This window comes from Centruroides vittatus, unplaced genomic scaffold (assembly GCF_030686945.1).
Source record: "Centruroides vittatus isolate TY-2023 unplaced genomic scaffold, ASM3068694v2 contig_1154, whole genome shotgun sequence".
NCBI classification, from domain to species: domain Eukaryota; kingdom Metazoa; phylum Arthropoda; class Arachnida; order Scorpiones; family Buthidae; genus Centruroides; species Centruroides vittatus.
In genome coordinates, this window is record NW_027120741.1 from 3,133,870 (window position 1) to 3,151,108 (window position 17,239).

The 17,239-nt window shown below is 26.1% G+C and overlaps 1 protein-coding gene and 1 long non-coding RNA gene across 3 annotated transcripts in view; one reads left to right on the top strand and one right to left on the bottom strand.

The window, feature by feature from the left end:
• LOC136979447 (uncharacterized) overlaps positions 1-17,239 on the bottom strand; it is a 218,886-nt gene that overhangs the window by 58,627 nt on the left and 143,020 nt on the right. The window lies entirely within an intron of this gene.
• LOC136978974 (solute carrier family 41 member 1-like) overlaps positions 1-17,239 on the top strand; it is a 32,236-nt gene that overhangs the window by 6,851 nt on the left and 8,146 nt on the right. The window contains exons 2-5 of one of the 2 annotated variants that reach the window (XM_067274865.1): positions 5,956-6,039; positions 10,753-11,218; positions 14,274-14,381; positions 15,527-15,598. In XM_067274865.1, the coding sequence (XP_067130966.1) occupies positions 10,778-11,218; positions 14,274-14,381; positions 15,527-15,598 (621 nt within the window). In that variant the 5' untranslated portion in view covers positions 5,956-6,039; positions 10,753-10,777. The remainder of the gene's footprint in view (positions 1-5,955; positions 6,040-10,752; positions 11,219-14,273; positions 14,382-15,526; positions 15,599-17,239) is intronic. The other variant, XM_067274866.1, reaches the window with a different exon arrangement.

Sequence of the window (17,239 nt, forward strand, 5' to 3'; positions counted from 1 at the left end):
TGGAATTACTGCACACTTCTCATTTCTCTATAAAAAATGAAACTCCAGGAATATCGGCCTTGTAACCTTAGTTTTTGATCAACCCTTGTATTATGTATTTGATTCAGTTAATAACTTGTTATATTATAGGTGTTCTGAATTTATTTATAACAACTTTTAGACTAGAACAATAATAAAATACTTATGGAAGAATCTAAATGTGTTAAATGTAATAACAGCTGCTAGTAAATTTCATTCATTGTTTTTAAATAATGTATATGCTAATGTAGAATGCAACATTAAAACTGTTTAAAACTAATTAAACTCATTAGTTTTAGTTTAATTATTTCTTAATATTAATAAGAAAACAATTCCAAGTTTTTTAAAAATAACAAAACACCAACTGCTTTGCTGGAGTTCACCTCTGTTTAGAAATTATTCTGTAGAACTTTCAGACAACCAAGTCTATCATCAGGAGATGCACAAATAAATTAACTTAGTAGCTGTTTCCTAAGTCTACATAACAACCAGTTGTTACGTCAACAAATTATAATTGTTGTCATTCACATTTTTAAATCAAAAATTTCAAAACTTAATCCTTTTGTATCAATTATGTACCAGTACATGGATGACTCAAAATTTAAATAAAATAAAACTATTCAAAATCAAACAATTTAAAACTAGAATTAAATATTATTTTTTAAATTTAAAATATTTTGATAATTTATTTATTTTTTAGTTTCATAATATATTCATTATTTTAGGAAATAGCTTTTTAAATTGTATAAATGAAACTTAATTTGTTTCAGTTTTACTTAATTAAATGTATGAGATTAAGACATGTATCAAAGTATCTAATAAAAAATAATATAAAACTCAAATTTAAGATTTAAAATTAATTATAATGAGAGATATTAAAAACATCTGAAATGCTTGATAAGCAATTTAAATAAACATATTGAAACATTTGAGACTTGCGTCATATTTTAATGTGTTTATTTTATAACTATTCACATCTGGTTGAATGTTGCCAAATTTTAAATGTATGAGTATGATTGGAAAATAAGAATATATTAACACATCCTAATTTATTTTATATTATACTAAACTTAATCATATAGTGTTAAAGTATTTTTATTGGTATATGATATTTATACTCAATAAATCAATAGTAATAATTACAGTATTTGAATAGGTAAAAAGTTTATAGTTTGTAATAAAAAAAAAGTTAATCCAGTATCATGTTTGAAGTGAAATTCACTATAATCAGTTTTAATAAATTAATATAATATACTAATTTTATGTATCAAAAAAGCAAAAAAATCCAGCAGGAAAATGTTAATAAATGACTCTATCAAACATTTTTTCCCATGTTAAATGGTCGTTGTCAGACTAATGACCTTCGAAAACTTGGACATACCTGATAAAGCAAATAGTTCAAACAGAACACCACAAGTTATCAAACTTAATTATCATTTTCCTGCTGGAATGTTTAATTTTTTTTTTTATGGTTAATTTAATAAGATGAATTACACTTCATGCCTACATTTAACTAAGTAAAATAAATACACTTAAGTGTTGTGGCATTACTGTTTGCAACTATTTAGAGCATAAAGGCACTCGCCCAAAGCTACCATCTTCAGGCAATTATCAAGTACAAATATTTTTCAAACAATTAGCTTTTGAACAAACTTATGAAAATAAGTGGTGTGCGTGGATGGAATACGGAAATTGAATTTAAAATAAAAAATTTTCTAAAGTGTGAAACGCATTATGAACAATATTATATCCCCAAATATATTAAATAAGCAATTGAGTGAACGGTATGAACATGCAATAAAAGAGAAATTTAAATTATAAATTAAATTGCTTGAATAAAGTTATCCACAATTGTGGAATTTCAAGGGTTGGTGTGTTGCATGGTGTTATGGCGGCAATGTGTAGGTTCTCCCATATGAACAATTCTTTACGATTGTTACACCATTTGAATAATTTGGTTTGGGACCAGAGAGGAAGATAATCTTGGTCTAACACTTTTTTTAGCTAATTTGGTTGATTGTCTATTGTTTCTAATGTCTTTCTGATGTTCTACGATGCAAGAGTTTAGCATTCTAGCTGTGTCCCCTATGTAGCTTGTTTCTTCTCCTGAGAGTGCATGTTTTATTGGGATTTGATACATACCAGATTTTTTGTTCAAATTAAGAATATCTCTGTTGTTGCACAATAGTCTTCTTAGTGTTGGTTGTAGGGTTATAGATTTAGAGAGCATACCTACTCCCTTCCATCCAAGCACTAGTCAATGAGGAATTACAACTTATCACCAAGGCAATGCAAAATGCTGGTTATTTTCTAAATTTCACTTTCTCCAAAATCGGGTCAAAGACAGGTTGTTTCCGCAGTCCTTTCTTAGCAACAAAGAGAAACTAAAAATAATGCATCCTCCGATACTGTATTTAGGCGCAATGGTAGCTTTGGGCGAGCGCCTTTATGCTCTAAATAGTTGCAAACAGTAACTCCAAAACACTTAAGTGTATTTATTTTACTATGCTTAATTTACTTATATCCAGTTATTTGTGTTGTTGAATATATACTAATTATTATTTTTAGTTTTGAACAATCATAATATTTTAGATGGTTTGATAATGCTACAAAAAATACATTTGACTAATAATATGTAGTTTTGAAAATTAAAAATTTTATTATGTAGGCCTATATTTTGAATATGTAGAAGTTGTAGACTTTCAAATTAAGAAAATCTTTAAAATATCTCCAGCAAAGAAATTTTAATAAAAAATTAGAATTCTGCAGATATTTTCATTATTTTATAATGAAACATCTGCACAATTCTAATTTTTTATTAAAATTTCTTTCCTGGAAATATTTTAATTGCTTATCTCTAAATTTGTAATGGTACAAGTATTTTTTAAGATTGCAAGTGCCTTGCACTAATTTTTACTGTTTTTTAATTTTAAATGTATTTGAAATATCAATGAAAGAACATATATATGAAAGAACAATGGCATATCTCAAAATATGCCACTGTTCTTTCATGCATTCCAAATTGGAATATTGGAGAGACTGAACTAGATCTTATTTACAGATTGAAAATATTTGTGCAATTTTAAGTTTTTATTAAAATTTCTTTGCTAAAGATATTTGAAGGTTTTTTGTGTGTTGTCATATATATTATGAAATCATCAAAAATAGAAAAAGACACTATTAAGCAACAGACTCAAATTGTTGTCATGTTAACAAACACACACAGTATGTTATTATCACATGAATAATCTATACAAAAAACTATTAGCTGAAATATTTTTTAATTTTTACAAATAGAAAATGTTTTAAGACTTTCATCTCATCATCAGTTCAACAGACTGAATTTTAGAATGTTAATTAGAGCATATTCAAGTTTAAATACATTTTAATTTGAAAATATTATAAAAACTATATTCTATTTAACTTATAAAATCTATATTCTGTTTAACTAAATGATGGGACAAAAGTCTCAAACATTTTTTGTTTGTAAATTATGTTCCTGGCATAATTAAACATAACTCAAAAAATGTAATTTTTTTAAAATACAGTATGTTTAATTTTTAAATTATGCCAGGAATGGTTCTAGAATATGTGTTTGAATTAGAATACTTGGAGATTTGATCATGAGGCAATTAAGCTTCAAAACATGTTTTATTTAAATAATAAAAATACTCCTCATCTGGTTAGTGGTTGGTGTGTTCAAAATCTGCAATATCTGGTCTATTTTTAAAATCAATTTGTTTAAAATTAAAAATTTTATCAGAATAATAAAATCAGTAAAATTAATAAATAATAATGAAAAGTTTGTGAAATTCTTTACAGTGTGAAAAATTTCACAAACATAAGTTGATGAATATATAATACATTGAAATTCTACCTTCTGAAATTATACTATTAGCCAAGGAACATATTTTATCATCATTTTTTTTCCCTTCATACAAAATAGTATTTTAATTTGATGAAGTCATTTTATATTAGATAGAATAAAGCTTTGTATGAATGATGTATCATTAAAATTTCTCTCAAAACATAATTGTACAATTATTGTAGATATAAGTGTTTTAAAATTAAGAATAATCTCTTATGCAATTAGCAAGTTCCAGATTCAAGTTACTACCGTCATTAGGATATAGGATATCATTAAGCTTTTATAACTCAAAATGATTGATAGAACTTTAAAATTCACTTCCTTAATTTCTTTTTGGTAGCTGTTTTATTATTTTAAAAAATAAAATATAGAATAGCGATAGAATATTTTTTTCTATTTTAAAATAAATAAATGTATAAATTTCACCAAACAATAAGGAAATAATGCAACCTGATTTAATAGATTTTATAAAATTATTCTCTGTAAATAAACAAACAATTCTTTTAGCAAATAAAAAGCAAAATAAATCTGTTTGAATGGATAAAATTTCTCAAAGTTCTTCAAATATTTATTAAGTTGTTAAAGGAAAAACATTATTGCTAAATAATGAAATAAAAAACTTACATTTCTCTAAAATAATTTTATTACTTTTACATAATGGTGTCTCCTAAATTAATGTTAGTATTATTTAGATGGCACGACTACCACAACCATGTACTGTACTTATAACTAACGACTTATCTTTGAATGTATAGTTTTTATACCTTAGTTTGAAAAGAATCTGGTAAAACTGATATCATATTTTTGGATTTTTTTAAACATACAGATGCATAAAAGAAAAATATAATTAAAAATGAACTTAATTCAAAATTTAATGTTAATATTTACATCATTATACATTGTATTATGATCTGAAAAATGACTGATATTTCATAAAAATGGATTATAGCGGAAGAAATGACAAACCTTTGAGTTTCTTTGTCAAAGGTATGCATATTTAACTTTAAAGCTTCAGTATGCATAAATATTTTTTTAAGTTCAAACAACTGTTTTTTTTTTTTCAACAAAACGAATATACAGTATTTTAATTAGAATAAATTTTAAAACATATAATTGAAAAATGTTGATATAATCCAAATTTAATATAAAACCAGAATAAGTAATTATTATTAATTATTATATAATTTATATTAATTTCAATATCATTTATGAAATTTACTTTATTGGACTGACTTTGTTGAACTGATTTTGGAATTTTTTTTTATATTAAAAGAGTTATAATAAATTATTTATTTGTAAGAGTTATGATAATTGAATATTACAGTACAAAGATCGACTATTCTTTTACTTATGATTGTCATTATTATTATTATTGTGAATATTGTACAGTAAAAATTAATTAAAAATATTCATGACATGTAATATATCATACAGTTTTCTGATATGCCACATGTTTTCCATGTATTCCTCTTATAGTGTGTATAAAAGGATGCCAGATATAAATTTCTTAAGACTTGATACTAAATGATTTTTAAATATATTGTCTTATGATATATAAATATTGATTGATAGAAACAGAATTTCAAAAAAAAACTTATATTTGACATCTTTTTTTCACTTGAAAATGAATCTTCTGTAAGATTTATCTTCATTTGTGGGTAACCTAATATCATCTGAAACCTTAATACATGTTTACACTTTGCATGTGCTAAGAAGTATATAAAATATTTTAATGTCCAATTGATTTTTGATTAACTCTATTAAAGGGATCATTTGTTATAAAATATTCACTAAAAATATTTTGTAACTAAAAGTATTTCAAAATAAATTTTTATAGATTGAAAATAATAATATAATTATTGACAATCACATAATTTAGCTTACAGCTGTACTCATATTTTTTATTTAATGAATTATTTTTGATTAAATAATAATAGAGGATATTTTTATTAAAAGTATTTTAAAAACATTTTTTTGAATAATGTATTTTATTATATAATTTTTTAACAAGCATGCTAATTTATCCCTATTTTTTTCCAATTACTATTGCATTTTTAATTTTATTTCAGGAGCATTACTAATATTTATAATTTGTTTTTGAACTCCTCCCATTCCTCATCTAATATCAATATTTTTGTGGACTAATTTCAAAAGTAAGTATATATACTTTAAAACATAATTTTGATATATTTTTAAATACAATATTTCTTACATAATACAGTGGGTGATCGGTTAACGGACAAATCCGATAACTAACACTTTTGTGAAAGATTTTTATGTTCGGACAATGAACACATGATCGGATAATGAACACCTCACAGAACAAACACAAGAAGCAGCGACGTAAAATAATGAATACCGATTGGTCTTCCCTTGTCTTCAGGTAACAATTCAAAACTTTTTGGAGTGTGGGAGACTTCAACACTGATGCTCAACATGGTATACATATACCGCTCGGATAGTATCCCTCCAAACTTCGAAACTCTTCCTTGTAATTCCAGTCTTTTATTTTTCTGACAGAAACAATTCTTTTATAGTATTTGCGAGACTGTCGGGCAGGCACTCAATAAGTTTAGCGTCTGTTTTTATTTTTGAAAGATGAGAGTATAATAGCAAAGGTAAAGAGTGGGCAGAAGATGCCTAATGTTGCTGAGCAGTATGGCTTGAACGGGTCTACAGTAGGCCACAGTTCAATCTTATTTAAGAAAGATACAGTATAATCAAGAACACTCAAGCAGCTAAAGGAATAACAAAAATCACATCTGAGAAATAAAGAACATTGAAGAGCTCATAATGGAACCTGAAACTGATCTGATGACAGAAGAATGCCAAGAACTATTGAATGAAGAACACCAAGAAACTCAGTGAGATATGTTTTCTTCTGAAAAAGAGGATTAATGCCAATATTTGCTATTAAACATCTTTTGAAGAAGTGGGAGGATGTCAGAACAACGGTCTTAGATAGCATCCAAACCAGGTTGAGGTTAATAGGCTCAGGGATCTGTACAATTACAATGCTATTAATTACTTCTGAAAAATCCTGAAGAAGAGAGAAAAGCAATTGACATTAGACAAATTCTTTAACACCCTCAAACGGAAAAAACATGACTAATAAAAATGCAAGACTGTGTATATATGTATTTGTATTATTACATATAAATAAACGTAGTAAGAAAGTATGTTTTTGGGGGGTCTCCAGAACGAATTAAATTCCCATTAAAACCTATGGTAAATTGATAATCGGTTAACGAACAATTCGGATAGCAAACAAAGTCTTGGAAGGATTATGTTAACTGACCACTCACTGTATAAATTTTTTTAAATATGTGAATGTTTTGTCACTGATCAAATTTATAAAAATATGTATTTAACTGTAAATATTAGTTTTCAGTATTACAATTCACATAAAAATATAAAAACAGTAATTCTTAAACTTAGAAATATTTTTATACCTCTAAATTTCTAAGAATTATTAAAAGTATTAATGATAACTTTTGAAACAAAACACGTTCTATAGCCTAATATTTACAGTAAATATTCAACTCTTGAATGATTTGCAGTTTCAGAGAAGATAAAGATTTAGATATTTTGAAAACAAATAATATGAGATATACTGTACTTTAACTTGTAATGATATGTGATTTAGCAAAATAGAGAGAAACAAGGAAAACTATTTTTTCAAGATTTGGTCTATTTTTTATTTTAAAAAATTTATCTTATTATTTATTAAATTATCAGAATTTGAAAGATGATTTAAGTCTTGATTAATAAACATTTTTAAGGTAAAATTATTTATAAACATTAATTTAGAATATTTTAGATATATAATAATTTCAAACAATTCTTATCTTTCAATATATAGTGAAACCTTGATCTATTGTTTCCAAATGTATTACTTTCCTGGAAACATTGTTCAGTTTCTACAGTCCCTGAACAGTCCCTATTTAAACTATGGAAATTAAACACACATCAATTATTCATTAATTTATCATTTCCTACATCTATTGTTAGAATTTTTAGTCTTGCAGATTGTTAATCATAGACTGATAGTTTTTATGAGCACACACAAATGTTAGTATGCATTAATAGTACTAACAGCAGTTGATGTTTTTGGAACATAGTGTAGCAAGTAATAGTTTTGACTCTTTAGAGTGGTGGTGGTGGTGAAAAAGTCAACCCAAACCAATGTCATGTTTTGCCAAAGCGCTATTTGCATTTGAATCCATGGCAGTGTTTTGTATGCTTACATCATCACTGAAAGAAATAAACAAACATCATGAATATTGAAAGTTTTATTTTAAATATAATTACGAAGAGCAGTTTTTTTTTTTTTTTTTCAACCTTCGATGGTTCATAAAACAAAGACAAGTGTAAATAACAAAAAGAATTTATTACCAAAAGTTAGGTACAAACATGGTTACTTTTTGACATAATCACCGTGAAGATTGAGAAATTTTTCATATTTGTGGACAAGCTTTTCCATCTCCTTGTCATACAATGTTGCCTCCAGTGAATTGAGATGGCCTTAACAACATTCTTTTGAAGATCGTCATTAGTCTCAAACCTCTGCCCTGCTAGCCACGTTGCCCTGTTTTCAGTTCAGGAAAGAGGTGGAAGTCTTCACACATTAAAAAGTTCCAAGCTGTGTGGAAGTCTGAAAGGTGGAAGTCTTCACCACCTTTAAACACTCAGCGTATAGCACCGAGCAACTTCCACCTCTTTCCTGAACAGAAAAAGTGGCGGTTTGAAACTAATGACGATCTTCAAAACAATGTTAGGACCCATCTCAAGTCATTGGTGGCAACATTCTATGACAACGGGATGGAAAACTTCATCCACAGATATGACAAATGCCTCAATCTTCACAGTGATTATGTCGAAAAGTAACTGTGTTTTGTTTGTATCTAACTTTTGGTAATAAATTCATTTTGTTATTTACACTTGTCTTTGTTTTATGGACCATCGGAGGTTGAAAAAAAACAGCCTAGGTAGAAATGTAGAGAATATTATAGTCTCTTAATCAAGCAAAAAAAAAAAACATGGGATTTAACTGATGTGCTTTACAGAATTTTCATTATAAGTAATTAAATAAAAAAAATTCTTATAACTTCATAGATACATATATGCAAATAAAATAAATTTTATTGTATTAAATTAATAGTAACCAAATTTAAAATTTTGTTATGTATGTGAAATGACAAAATCGCTTTAAAAGTGCTATCAAATGCTAAATTTTTGAATATTTCTATAATCTTATTGTAAACTAGAATTATTTACTTAAATAATTTTATAAAAGTAAGCAGATGAAAGATGATAAACTAAACAAAATTCAAAGAATAAATTTGGCAAAAGTTAGATTTTAATTGAAAAGTTCTTTTTCTGTGTAGAAGAGTTTTCCATCTAATTGTAAAATAAAGAAGTAAAATGTCCATTGGACATTTTACTAATCTGCATAAGTTGTCATAGGCATAACTATGACGACTTATGCGGACTCAACTGTATTAAAGTTCAAATATTCAACATACATACACTATAAAAAGGAATAAGCAGAGTTTTAAAATTTAAAACAAAAACAAAATTCAAGCATACATTTGAACACATTCAAAATGTATGCTTGAATTTCATTTGTTTTAAATTTTTAATACACTTTTAACTTCTATTAAAGTATATGATATTTTGTTGAATATTTAACAAACAATTAATTATAATTCAGAAACAATTAATTATTATCATTTCAGAATTAGAAGAAAGTAACACTGAGTAATTTTCTTTTTTGTCTGAACGATTTATATTTAGTATAATGGGGGAGTGCTGTCTGCGTTCATCAGTGCTGGTGACTTTTTGTGAAGAGCTAACTTGAGATCTTAACTACTTAATATTAACTGTTTATTCTTATTAAAGTTTAATCATTTTCATATAGCTTCTGTAATATAATTGAAACAAATTTTAATAGGATTAGTTGTAAATTGCTTTTAAAACACAAGTTTAAGATGTAATTATTATTTTAAAACATTTTAAGTAAATGTAGAATGCAGTGCACTGCAGCAAAATTTTTTATATGACTTGATTTCTATAAAAATTGTTTATTTTATTATTTTATAGTAACTTTAATATAAACTTACCAAAAATTTTGATATGACAATATCTTTATATTATGTATAACTATACTAAATGATTATTATTTTTTTATATATTTTATTACATATGCATTGAATACAATTGCTGCTTAAAGAAGAAAATAACATAGAAATATAATTACAAATTTTAGATATGCTTTTATAATTATTTCACATTCAAAACATTTTTGAAATTAAAATATAATTAATGTGCAATTTAGAAACCATTTGATCAATTTTCCAAATTTTTTTACTTTTGTATTTAATTATTAGAATTTTTAGTTTATTGAAAAAAATAATTTTATTATCCTATAATTATATAATTCAATAATAATTTGAAATTAAAGTCAAATATATTAAACTAAAAATGTTAACATTTCTTTTATTATATATTTTAAGTCATAGATTTGAGTATATTTCTATGTATTTATTTTTATTGATATCAAATAAAATTAATTTGATTTTATAAAATGCAAATTTATTTTACAGCAGTTTAAAATAGAAAAATGATTACATTTTTCATCTAGAAAAACTAGTTATAAAAAATAAAATTGTTTAAACAGGTCAAACTTTTATGTTAAAATTTCTTAATTACATTTTTTATATACTTAAAAAAATATAATGTAATGACAATAACATTTTAATTGATGCATTAACTAATTATAATTGTTATAATTTAGGTAATAAAATAATTTTTATTTTTTAAAATGTGATTAAGTAATATATTTAAAATTTTTAATTATATTTTAGTGGAATCAAATATTTGGACAAGAAAATGGCAAACAATGATACATCTGATTCAGAAGAATATGTATCATTAAGAAAACGAAAAATGGTACCCAGAGCTAATATTTCTTCAGAAAACTCTCCTTTTGTGTACAAAGATATTGTTTATCCAGATACTATTAGCAGGGTTAATGATGACAATTGGTCTGATGGCATAGAATTAAATTCTTTATCCAACAATGTGTCTTTGGATAAATTAAATCATAAAGAGAAACATTTATCTCTAAATTATGAAGATAAGAAAGACCATGAAAGTGAAGACAATGAATTTGATCACAAACCTCTCCTAAAAAAGGAAGGAACTGTAGATGTTGAAATCAAATCAAGTGGAGAAGAATCATTATGGAGTATTGCCTTTCAAGTGTTCATACCTTTTCTAATTGCAGGATTTGGAACTGTTGGTGCTGGACTTGTTTTAGATATAGTACAAGTAAGTAAGTGGTAAATGTCAATAAATGAAAAATTAATAATTATTTAAATCTGTAAAGCATAGAAAAAGTTGTTTCTCTTAAAAGTCAGGGAGTATAAACAATAACAATAGTCAACATAAAAGTAGAAATATTTCAATAGCTAAAACAGAATCTGAAAATTTATATTTTTTTATAACTGTGGTTGATAAATAAAAAAGGATATCTTCACCTTTTTGGTAAATAATATACATATTCCCCATTATTTATATTGAAAAAACCATTTAAAAAGTGCATATCGATATCCTAGGTGTTTTCATTCATTCAACTTTCAGTAAGGATGATGATAAGGAATTTAATAGAGGATTTTTATGATTCATAAAAGTCCTCTACTAGAATAGGAAAAAATGGGTGTTTGCTTATTTATATATTGTATATTTTATAAAAATATCTGTAATTGAGAAAAATCTCACTTCTGATAATCATAATATCCAATTTTTTTCCATAATCCAAGAGAACCAAAGTTCAAAAATGTGGATTTTTATGACAAAAATAACTTAGAAATATTATATTATTGTTGTTAGTTAATTTTTAAATTTGTTACTCAATCTGTTATTCAGTTTTAAAAATTTTGCTTATTTTCTTTTTAATCACTTATATAAAATATATTATAGTTATCAAGTATATGAACTTGTAATTAATTTTTTTAATGAAATTTTTTGAAGATATTATTTAATTTAAAATTAGATTAAGGATTTGATGACAGAAATAAGTAATTAATATTGTTAGTTATGATCAGGGTTGTGAAGATAGTTGGCATAGGGAGCTTGGTCTACTGACTCATAGAATTTTAGAAAGACCTTTTACCTCCAAATAATAATTTAAAATATATTTTAATTATATTAACACAGAATGGCATTTCACCACTATCAAGTGAATTATCAGGTAATCATGTCAAAGCTGAAAATATTTATTTTTTTCAGACTTTTTCATTATTAGCACTATTATCTTCAATCACACATTGACACACAATGTTTTCTATGGGTGGCTATAGTAAAGTATTCAAAAACACTAGATTTAATCCAAGTCTTCTTGGCATTTTATATATTTTGACAATAAAAAAATCCAACAAGTTGTGTAACTTTTCTAGTGAAAAATGCTAAGACACATTAGCACAAAGTTAAATTGTGTGGAATGCTGTTATGAGATTTTATTTAAAAACTTTTTATATTATTTACAATTTTTTATAAAACTCATTTATAATAATTAATGTTAATAATGAGTAAATCTTCATTAGTCTGTGGCTGCTGCCACCAGAGATTTAGAAGACTGTCTAGCAACACTATTCCTAACTGGCTGGCAACACTTGTAAAAAAGTGTGTGAAGTTCGTTGCCTTGTTCGTTTGTTGCTGAGGGGTGTGGATGTACTTTACAATATGGTTGCTCTGCTCACATATAATAAAGTTTTGTTTGTTACAGTTTGTGTAGTAATGAAATTTGGTTTAAATCTGGATCTCACAAATGTGTTGGCATTTGACTACCTAATGTAGTATTTGAAAGAAGGTCAGTAGGATAGAATGCCAAAAGTCCAATCCCATCAAGATATGACGCATGATACTCTATATCTCCCCAATCCTTTGACCTTTAACCACCAAAATTTAATAGTATCATTTTGTTTGTTTGTTTGTTTTTTAAGGGTGTTTTCAAAACATTGAGATTTGTGAAAATCCTGGAGGGTCAAATTTGACATGATTTCAATACTTTCCCATGTTATATACATAACAAGCCAGGAAAGTAAAATTTAGAATTAGCCAAAACAGAATGTATTTAAATATAAATTTTTAAAAAGAAAATCAACAGTAATTTGTGATATGTACAGTAAAGTAAGATCATGAAGTAGTGCAATCATTATCAGATATGATCTTGCATTATTGGAGGCCACTGGCATGTTGTCCATGGACTGTGGAAGCACCGCTTTCCTTGTATTTTCTAAAATATAAATACAAATTATGCGATTATTTTCGTATTTTAATGTACTTTGAATTAATTAAAATTAATATTTTTTATAACTGCATTATGTATTTTTTGTCTATAATACATGTGAAAAAAACAATAAGATTGCTATTGTATATTTGAATATAAATTTGTATATGTATATTCCCAATGGAAGCGTTGTACTGTTTGAATATGGGACAGCTTCCATGATAAAAATATTTGAATTGTGTAAAGCAGCCAGATTATAGGCATTTGCATATGCACTTTACAGAGCACCAACATCATGCTGTTTAGCTCATGGATGCTACAATCCAAAATATTGTGTAACGCTTCCAATGATTCTATCCAGAGCCGGCACAGCTTCCCTATCATCAAATGTCACCACACGCCACTGTTGGAGGCCCTTGTAATGCAAGATAGGAGGTTAATGCTTTATTACAAGTTTATTATAAATTACTTTAAAAAAACAGGAGTTGGAGTTCATTTTTCTGACTCAAACTTTTCTAGCAATGAATTTGCTTCTGACTCCACAGCCTTACTTATGATGTTACAGTAGCTAACATAACTTTACTGTATTAATTGCTTTTTAAGTTAAAAGTTATTTTATATTATTGCTTATAGCAAAATTAGAAATAGTTTTGTTAACTGTGTTTTAATATTTAATTTAAAACATATTGCATCATCTCTGATATCTAATTTAGTTCATTTCCTTGAGTAGCTGTTTAATATTATTTAAAGTCAAATGAACTGCTGAATTATCAAGATATAATGTGGCTATGCAATTAATTAAATAGGAGGTCTGGGTAGCATATCTGAGACAACGACAAATTATTTAGTATTTAGTTAATTACATAGCTGTATTATACCCCAATAGTTTAGCTGTTCATTTGGCTTAAACTATAAATCAGGTTTTTGAATTGATACTTATTATAATATAAGCAATTTTTAAAATATTTTCGATACATTCAATCATTCAATAAAATCATTTAATTACTATTATTATTGAACATTGAAAAAATGATATTATAACATTATTAATTTAAAAAAGTTGATAAACTGAAAGATTTAATTAAATAATTTCAGCATTGGGAAGTGTTTCAAAAAATCTCAGAGGTATTTATTTTGGTACCTGCATTACTTGGATTAAAAGGAAATTTAGAAATGACTTTAGCCTCTCGTCTTTCTACCCAAGTTAGTATATTTGAAACCTTTTACATGTTTAAAAATTAATTTTGTTCTTTTTATTTTAAGAAATAGAACAATAATAATATCTTAATATCTTTCGTGTTTCTTATATAAAGCTTTATGAATAAAACAATCGCACTTCATAAAGATTATATTTAATATTGAGTGTTTTTGGTAAACTTTTGTTATTTGTGAGAATAGTAAAAAGAAATATAAAACCAATTTCTAGACAATAGAATATGAGTAGTATTCAGAATTTTAATACAGTCTGTTCTTTGAACTGTGAATATTGTTTACTAATAATACAAATATACAGTGATACCTTGTACTTCAAATTTAATTCATTCCTGGAGGCTGTACAAACTCCAAATTGTTCAAAACTTCTGTTTGAGAAATTTTGAACTAAAGGACCACCTAAAAGCTGTTGACAAAGAAAAATTGCAGGAAGAAATTGTTAAAAATTGATGATTAACACATAATATATATAACTAAACACACCAAAAATAGAGAGAAAAAGCATGAAAAACATACAAGCATAATGCAAGAGCAAGAGACAACTTGGACATTAACAAATTGTGTTTATGCTTGAAGTGCATTTTTTTCACTGTATACACAGTTCAAACTCGAAAGCAAATTTCTGTCAGATTTAGTGTTTAAAGTATGAGGTAGCACTGTATATGTGCAAAACAAAACCAAAAACTTTTACAATTCAGCATTTGATTTTTAACAAAACAAATGTTTTTGGTTAATTTAACTAACCAAAGATGGTTATCTTTAGGTTCAAACACTGTGTAAAAGACTACATAATTCACAGGGACTCTAACAACCTGTCTGATACATGGTAGTTTCTATACTGCTAGATTATCAGTCATGATCTTATGCCATACTGTTATAAATTTGTATAATCTTGATTTGTTATTTTTTGTTATTATCAGTGCAGTCTTGTGTTATCATTAAAGTCAATCTGTAATATGATATATTTTCCATTCATTCAAATTATTTTGAACTATTGTGGACTCTTGTTGTTACTGATGAAAAATAGCTAGTTAAATTAAATGCTGGATTGTAAAGATTTCTAGTTTTTCAGATTTTATTGTTTAGTTGGATATTCCTTTGTTTTATATATATGTATTTTGTATTAACTTTGTTAGGCAAATTTGGGAAATATGGATACTTTGAAAGAACAATGGAAAATGGCTAGTGGAAATTTAGCATTAATTCAAGTGAGTAAATCATTTCTCTCAATTATTTTTATTGTTACACTAAATTTCTGTATTTGCTAGTTTAATAGATGTAAATTAATTTATACATACTAAATAAGTATAATTACAAATATTTTAATATCTGAGTTAAAAAATCAAAATTTGTTTATTCACAATTACTGAACCACATTAGATTATTTATGATTTATTGGTTTCTGAATTAAGAACAATTTTATATGTAAATAGCATTATCTGACTGAAAAAATGCATTTATTTGTTCAAAATAAATTTTGCAAAATTATGAATGTTTTTACATAAATTTGTTAGAAAGTATGCAAGGTTATCATTCTGATTTTAATAATAAATTTTTGTAATATGTAAACTGAATTTGACCATTTATGTTCTTGTACATATATGTGATGACTAAAGCATATGAATTGGATAGAACTAGGATTAACTGGGCTAATACTAACTTTATTTAAATCTTTGGTTAAAGCAAGTAACAATCTGTTCATTTTAAATTTTATCCAAGTCACAAGCTGATAAAGTTGATATTATCCAAAAATGGATTGAAGCAAGAACAAACCTTAAAATTCAAGATTTATTCAGATAATGTGAAATCTATTCATGGAGTTTGGACAGAGCTGAATGTAGATTTGTATTTTCATGGGCATGAGCATTTTGTTTTTAGGCACTACATGATTATTGGGAACAGGGTCAGGGCAACAATTTTTCAGTCTATAAATTTTTCATGCCTATAATAAACTTCTTAAAATACACTTTATAATACAGCCCTGGAAATTTATATAATAAACACTATTGAAGACAAGCACAAAACTTGGCATCTTAAGTCTTTTCAAATACACAGGATTATATAAAAACAACCTGTAACACTACCTTTTATTTGAGAAAGTTCTGCAAAACAAGCATAGCATTAAAACTGTCATCTTTTATCTTTTTTCAATTACAGTATATTTTATTACTATGATCAACCCCTGATATATGCAATTTTAAATGTATGTACTGTACTGTACATATCATATTCTGTAAATAAAAGTACTTCTTTTTTGTTACTTTGAAGTTAAATCTACAACTATTATGTATAAAGATATGATTTTTAGCTAAATCTGATGATATTTTGGTGAAATAACTGGTAACATCTATTTTTGCTTATTTCATTTTTTATGCAGTAGAGAAATAATAATTTATTTAAAAACAAAATTCTTTCTTCATCCATCCAACCTGCATTGGAAATATCACAGTGAAGTAAAACCCTAAATTTTCTCCTCACTTTTCCAAAATAGGGTGAATAAAACCCCAATTTTAAGTTTTGTTGTTGCTTCATATATTCATTTTTGGATAATATCAGCTTTATCCACTTGTGAATTGGATGAAGCATGCTTTAAACCAGCATTTCTCAAAGTGGGCGATAATGCTCCCTTGTGGGCAGTGAGTAAATCTAGGGGAGTGCTGGAGGCAAGGTACTGAAAGGTGACCAAAGGCAAAAGTTGGGGTCACTGACAGCCGTTCCCTTTCCTCTGTTAAATGGATAAGAGGAAACATTGCGTTTAATGGTTTCCAGATGTCGAGAACAATGTACGATAAGGGCACAATGTGTGAGATTCATAGAAAAGTTTTCCTAAGAATATTTCCAATCCTTTC